Source organism: Protomyctophum parallelum (genome assembly GCF_964188405.1).
Source record: "Protomyctophum parallelum genome assembly, chromosome: 12".
Taxonomy (NCBI): Eukaryota; Metazoa; Chordata; class Actinopteri; order Myctophiformes; family Myctophidae; genus Protomyctophum; species Protomyctophum parallelum.
In genome coordinates this window covers 29,287,315-29,294,572 of record NC_139712.1, presented here as the reverse complement: position 1 = coordinate 29,294,572, position 7,258 = coordinate 29,287,315, and the positions used below count along the sequence as shown (strand labels likewise).

The following is a 7,258-nucleotide window of genomic DNA, read 5'->3' as shown; positions in this document are numbered from 1 at the left end:
ACTGTTGATGATGTAACTAAAGTACGTTTCAAGGTTGGTATAAATCAGTAGGGATTATTGTACTACAACTATTGTGCATAGTGTATCTCTTTGTAGTGTTAATTATTTTGTGGCTTTTGCCTTTATTACTTGCGCAAGCAGAGTGCGCAAGTAATACGTTCGCCCAGTCTCTTTCACCGTGACAGCCAACCCGCCATTTGATGTGTACGCAAAAAAACATCAAATCTGTGCCTGTTTTGCTGGGACCAGATTACACAAATGACCATATTTCTTACGTCATCATTGAGAGCTAGTCATACGTATACTATATACATAATCAGTAAAAATAAAATAGAAAATTGTGCCTGATCTGCTGGGACCAGAGTACGTGGTGTATGTATGACTAGCTCTCAATGATGACGTAAGAAATATGGTCATTTGTGTAATCTGGTCCCAGCAAACCAGGCACAGATTTGCTGTTTTTCTTGCATACGCATAGAATGGTGGGTTGGCTGTCACAGTTTTTGGCGCAAAGTAACCACAGTATACCGCTAATCAACTTACAACTACATACTCTATATAGTATATGTATATGTATACGTATGTCTTACGTCATCATTTAGAGCTAGTCATACGTATACTATATACATAACCAGTAAAAAATAAAATAGCAAATTGTGCCTGATCTGCTGGGACCAGAGTACGTGGTGTGTATTTGTATGACTAGCTCTCAATGATGACGTAAGAAATATGGTCATTTGTGTAATCTGGTCCCAGCAAACAAGGCACAGATTTGCTGTTTTTCTTGCATACGCATAGAATGGCGGGTTGGCTGTCACAGTTTTTGGCGCAAAGTAACCACAGTATACCACTAATCAACTTACAACTACATACTCTATATAGTATATGTATATGTATACGTATGTCTTACGTCATCATTGAGAGCTAGTCATACGTATACTATATACATAATCAGTAAAAATAAAATAGCAAATTGTGCCTGATCTGCTGGGACCAGAGTATGTGGTGTGTATATGTATGACTAGCTCTCAATGATGACGTAAGAAATATGGTCATTTATGTAATCTGGTCCCAGCAAACCAGGCACAAATCCGCTGTTTTATTTGCATACGCATCAAGTGGCGGGTTGGCTGGCACGGTTTTTGGCGCAAAGTAACCACAGTATACCGCTAATCAACTTACAAGTATTATTACAGAAGTTTAGAGAATTTAGAAAGTTAGAGACACATATTACTCTGATCATGATTTAGTATTATCACTATAGTCCAAGATGAAATACATTTAAAACAATTGACAATTTACAATAAATAATAAAATAATTTTACTGTATAACATATTTTAATTCAGTTTATATACCTTTTTTTTCATCACATATCAATGATTTATTTCTCTAAAACTAACTAACTAACTAACTAACTAACTAAAAAGGGATCTAGAATATTTCTAAATTGATAAAAGTGTATTTCTTATATAGATAGAAACTTGAACCATACTTAATAATACTAGGTGTTTACATGCATAAAGTAGATAGGTAGCAAATAGTTACACCTAATAATTAGACATTTCAAACAGAGATACTGAGATTCCACAGTTTACAGCGGTCGAAAATACTTGCGCGCTCTGCTTGCGCACTAGTTGGCCATTTATGGCCTACTAGTGTGCAACAAGCAAGTATGCACTCGACAGAGTGCAGTTCTAGTTTTATATATTTTATGGAGGGACAGACGGGAAATGGGGAGAGAGATGGGGGGGGAAGACATGCGGTGAAGGCCGTCGGGATCGGGAGTCGAACCCGCGGCACACTGCCAGGCTGGATTACCAGCTAAGGTGCCTGGACCACTGAGCCATGGCCCAGGCCTTTGACAGCAAATGTTGATTTAGTTTTAGTCATAGTCTTTTGAATAAAATGTAACTGTTTTAGTCATATTTTAGTCACCTGAAATGTTTTAGTTTTAGTTGCCTATTGCTTACATTATCACAAGATTTTACGCGACTAAATCTAGTTGATTTAAAATGTATTGACGGTGCCATGGCATTGTAATGATTTTGCACTTGCATTGCATGCTGAAAATAGCATGTTGTTGACGAAATTGTCAGTATATCTTGTAGTTCTAGCCATCATATAGCTTAGTTTAAATGTAGTTTCAGTCAGTGAAAAAAGACTGTAATCATAGTTTTCATTGACGAAATTAACACTGCCTCTTAGCCGATGCCTTGGCAGACAGCCCAGGTAGTGGAGGTGGTGGTGAGGGGGAAGGGGTATGTTTTGACAGTGAGGGATTGGGGACAACCAAACAGCAGCTGTGGGTCTCCATCACATGGGATGCAAGGGGAGGTAAAATAGTTCAGGGGGTGGTGGTCGGTGCAGTGGGAGCATACAGCATGAGCCGCCGCCCCCTCTTTCCTTGTAAGAGGAGGGTCCGAAGCGGCTTCCTGACCTGCTGTCTGGGGTCTGGCCGTCCAGGCAGATTTATGAACTGGCAATGAAATGCAGCAAAGACCCCATGCCAGGATGTTCCCAGAAACCGGAAGAACAAATAGGTCTGGGGTGTTATGTCTCAGCGTGCATGGAGCAAGTGGAACCCACTAAACTCTGTTACATGTGAGCATGTATGCGTGTGTCTGTGCATGCGTGCGAGTGTATCCGTGCGGGTGCGTGCAATGTATATCGTCGCTGTTGGGCAGAAACCTCTTATCTCCATATTTCGACTTTTTGTGTTTTTTTCATAAATGAACACCCTATTACTTGATCATATACGTACAGCGTCACACGAAAGCATCAGAAATAGCAGATGTACAAACTCGAAACGTTTTGAGCTTGTAGATCTGCTACTGTACTTTCGCTACCTTTGAATTTGAATCCTGACAGAGGACAGAGACGATATGGGTGGGTGCAGTATGTCAAAGTTTGAGTTGTCTGTTATCCTCAATCTGTGCGTCCATATTTAACCCACTTGATAATAACCGGTTGAATGCCCAATAACGCTGATACCACATTTGAACAAATCATTTCCGTGACAGCTACAGTCAGATTCAGTTCTGCGGTAATGCTTCGTTCACAAGAGCATCTGCCCGCAGCATGAGATAAAATGGCAGAATGTACAAGGAGAAAAGCAGAGGACCAAGAATCGAGCCCTGTGGAATACCAGAACTGATGTCGTGTTTGTCTGAGTCAAACTCGGCTAGATTGACAAAGTAACTTCTGTTTGATAGGTAGGAGGTGAACCAGGACAGGGCCGTACCAGACAGGCCTATCCAGTGCTCCAAACGCTGTATTAAAATTGAATGATCAATCGTGTCAAATGCAGCCGTTAAATCTAGAAGTAAGAGAACGGATACATGTTTCTTGTCAGCAGACACCCTAAGATCATTCATTACTTTTACAAGTGCTGTTTCTGTGCTGTGCCCTTTCCTAAAGCCAGATTGGAATTTGTTGTGCACATTATTGTTCTGTAGAAATACATCCAATTGATGAGAGATGCATTTTTCTAAGACCTTGCCCAGAAAGGGTAGATTTGAAATGGGTCGATAGTTACCCAAAACAGAGGGATCAAGATTGTGTTTCTTGAGGGGCCTAACTACGGCAGTCTTCAGTGAGTCTGGGAAGACACCTGATTGTAGAGAGCTGTTTACAATTTTAAGGATATCTCCAATCACACTGTCTAAGACCTCTTTGAGAAAGGTGGTGGGAATTGTATCCAATGAACAGGAGGATGATGTCATCTGTGAAATGGTTTTGCGGAGTTCGTCTTCATCAATTGCACAGAACGATAATAGGCTCCAATATAATAATAGACCATCAAGAAATTGATGGACTTATACTGATGGAGTGAATATATGAATGAACATCAACACTGAGCTTAATGCATGTGTAGCCTAACAAGGAATACACTGTATGAAGTGTATATTAATGAATACAACAGTGAATATGAGAATGAGCATACTGTATAAAATACATATTCATACTATATAAAGTCCAAGTCGTGTACATATCTTTTCTCCTTTTTATTGAGTGGTCTGTGACTTTTCGGTATAGCCGAGTAGGACCACTGCATTTCTTACATTACGTATTTAACAATTCCCCCTCTTGTGATTTCATCCTCACATTCGGTCAGGTTAATATAAAGGTTGGGGTTTGAAGAAAGGGATCCATTCCACACACACCAGTGGTGTAAAGTAACTAAGTGCATTACTGCATTTATTCAAGTACTGTACTTAAGTATAATTTCCAATACTTTTACTTCTACTCCACTACATCTCAGAGGCAAATATTGTAATTTTACTCCACTACAATGATTTGTTACTTTCTTACTTTGAAGATCTTAATTATTATATTTTCAAAAGATTCTTTATACATTTTGAAGATCTTAATTATTATATTTTCAAAAGATTCTTTATACATTTTGAACTTTTGAAAGAATTCTGTATGAGTACTTTTACTTTTGGTACTTATTTGAAGTATATTTGATGCCAATACTTTTGTACATTTTGAATACAGGACTTCTAACAAAGTATATATATGTACATTGCAGGATTGATACTTTTACTTAAGTAAAGAATTCTGTACTTTTTCCACCACTGCCACACACTAGGGTTTGTCCATCAGAGGATCCCTAGTTTACCCCATAGGCTCCTATGTGACAAAGTAGGGTGCTATATTAATTAATTTATGGTGTCAAAAATATATATATAATATAAAATATGCTCCTAATATAGGTTGGGTGAATGCAGCAGAGGACATGTTTGAAGTAGTAGTGTGAATGCACCGTGATAAACATTACCCCAAAGGAATCATGCTATTATTTTGTTCTTGAAAAACATCATAATCTTCTGATGCACCTGTACAGATCATCAGTAATGTAACCTGGAGTCATCATTCCTAGACTGATGCCCTTTGGACACCCGCCTAATTGGGGACACAAAGACACAGACCGATGCAGACATTCGGGGTCTTTTGGTTCTTGTCTGACCAAATTCCCGCCGGAACATCGATGACACACACGGCAAGTTCTAAGCCAGCCGGACCCATTTGTATTGCTTCCCGTGCTCGCCAGGGGAAGCGATATAGTATAGCGTATGACATTTCAGTTTTTACGGTGTGATGACAGTGTGTGTATGTGCGTGTGTCCAGAACTAATCTCGCAAACCGCTTGCCAAACTTTGTGTGCACAGCGCCACTAGGCTAACGTACCGGTAGATCTCATCTCCTTTGTTCCACACGTGGCCAACCACATTGTTATCGTTTCACACTGTACCTCTCAAGGGCAGGATTGGTCACAGAGACCCCCCTAAATTGCAAATTCCATCCATTATTTCTTCTTGGGTGCATTGGGCGTGTTGAACTTGAAAAAGATAATGTCTCCATCCTCCACGGTGTAGTTCCTGCCCTGCGGTCTGTATTTCCCGGCGGCCTTCACCGCGCTCTCGTCGCCCTCCTCTTTGAAGTCGTCGTACTTCATCACCTCGGCCATGATGAAGCCTTTCTCAAAGTCGGTGTGTATCTTCCCTGCAGCCTGGGGGGCCTTGCTGCCCGCCCGGACACTCCACGCTCGCACCTCGTCTGGTCCCGCCGTGAAGAAGTACTCCAGCTGCAGCGCCGCGTAGCCGGCCTTTATGATCTTGGTCAGCGCGCTCGCCGTCTTGTGTTGCTCGCAGTATTCCTTCCTCTCCTCCTCGGAAGACATGTACTGCAGCTTGGACTCCAGCGCACCGCTCAGAGGAATGACCAGTGCACCGGGGTCGTGGGCGTCCACCCAGTCCTTGATCTTTGCCAGCCACTTGTTCTTCTTCCGAATGTAGTCCTTCTCCGAGAGATTGACCAGGTACACCATGGGCTTCGAGGTCAGGAACAGATATTTGTTCAAAACGTCGATCTCTTTCTCACTCCAGTCGTGGTTGAATCGGACGTGTTTCTTTTCTTCAGTCACCCAGCTCTTTATTTTTGACACAATGTCAAATTCGTCCTTAAGTTTCTTGTCCGATCCCCTGAGCGTCTTCTCCAGTTTGTCCATGATGGGCGCGATCGTCTCCTCGTCCTTCAGCCTCAGCTCCTCGTGGATGATCTCGATGTCCCGCACCGGGTCGACGTGGCCCTCCACGTGGACGATTTCCTCGTCGTCGAACGCGCGTGTCATGTGAAAGATGCCGTCGCAGGCGCTGATGTGCGAGAGGAAGGAGTTTCCCAGCCCCTGACCCTCGTGGGCTCCCTTCACCAGGCCAGCGATGTCCACAACGTTTAGAAAGGCCGGCACATTGCTGAGAGGTTTGTGGAACTGGCAGAGATAGTCGTAGCGGCCATCGGGAATGGGCACCCTGCTCTCATTCGGATCGATGGTGCAGAATGGGCGATTCTCTGCGGCAGCCTGGCTCTTGGTGAGCACGTTGAAGAACGTGGATTTCCCAATGTTAGGCAATCCCACGACTCCTATTTTGAGAGTAGTTCCAAAGCGTCCAATTAGTGGAGGTTGTTTCGGTGCTTCTAGCTTCTTCGGAGACATCTCTGTATGGATTTGTGTGTGATCAATCTATGATTCTATGTGGTTGATGACTACTCACTGGTGGTACCGTTACTCTGTGGAAGGCGGACGGATTATGCCCAAATATATGGACATGCTCCATGCTAGCACAAATCGGTGTCCGGATTATGCCCAAATATGGATATGCCAACGTCGGCACAAATCAGTGAGAGAAATTCAGAGAGACGTAGACGGAGATAGTGAGGTGAATATAGCTACAGTGATCCTTCTGTCAAAAGTTCTGCAGTATACTGTACATTGATTCTAGTAGTCGAAATCATCATATATACAGTCAATATGTGTGTATGTGTTAGGTTGCGCACAGGTGGTGAAAAACAACAATGCTGTTTTCGTGCTCAGACCCACCCAGCCACCCAGCCAGCCACCCACCCACACACATAGCTCCGTAACGGAGTGGTTGCACCACTAAAAAATAAGTGATATTTGAATTAAGGGAAATCACTGAATATACCTTTAAAGGAGTCAGGAGTCACATACTGATTTTCAAACATCTCAAGTCTTTATCATGGTCCTTCAAACGTGTTTTAACTGAAAAATCACCGTTGCCTCACCAGGAGGAGAAGGATAGGGGAAGGGAACTGGGAGGAAAGGGGGAGGGATTACTGACTCACAGTCCACAGGCAAATCACAGCACTTTTCTGAGCCTAAATATACAGTAAACCCCGGACGACAGAAAATCCACTGAAAATCTACTTTTTTGGGGGGTGAAATTGAGGTAAAAA

The 7,258-nt window shown here is 42.6% G+C and overlaps 1 protein-coding gene across 1 annotated transcript; it reads right to left on the bottom strand.

Annotated features, from left to right (window-relative positions):
- Window positions 1–5,309: 5,309 nt before the first annotated feature.
- Window positions 5,310–6,497, bottom strand: LOC310868146 (obg-like ATPase 1; the record flags this gene model as incomplete). Its single annotated transcript, XM_083778414.1, has 1 exon — window positions 5,310–6,497. One exon carries the CDS (start codon window positions 6,495–6,497, stop codon window positions 5,310–5,312), a length of 1,188 nt encoding a protein of 395 aa, XP_083634540.1.
- Between the last annotated feature and the right edge of the window lie 761 nt (window positions 6,498–7,258).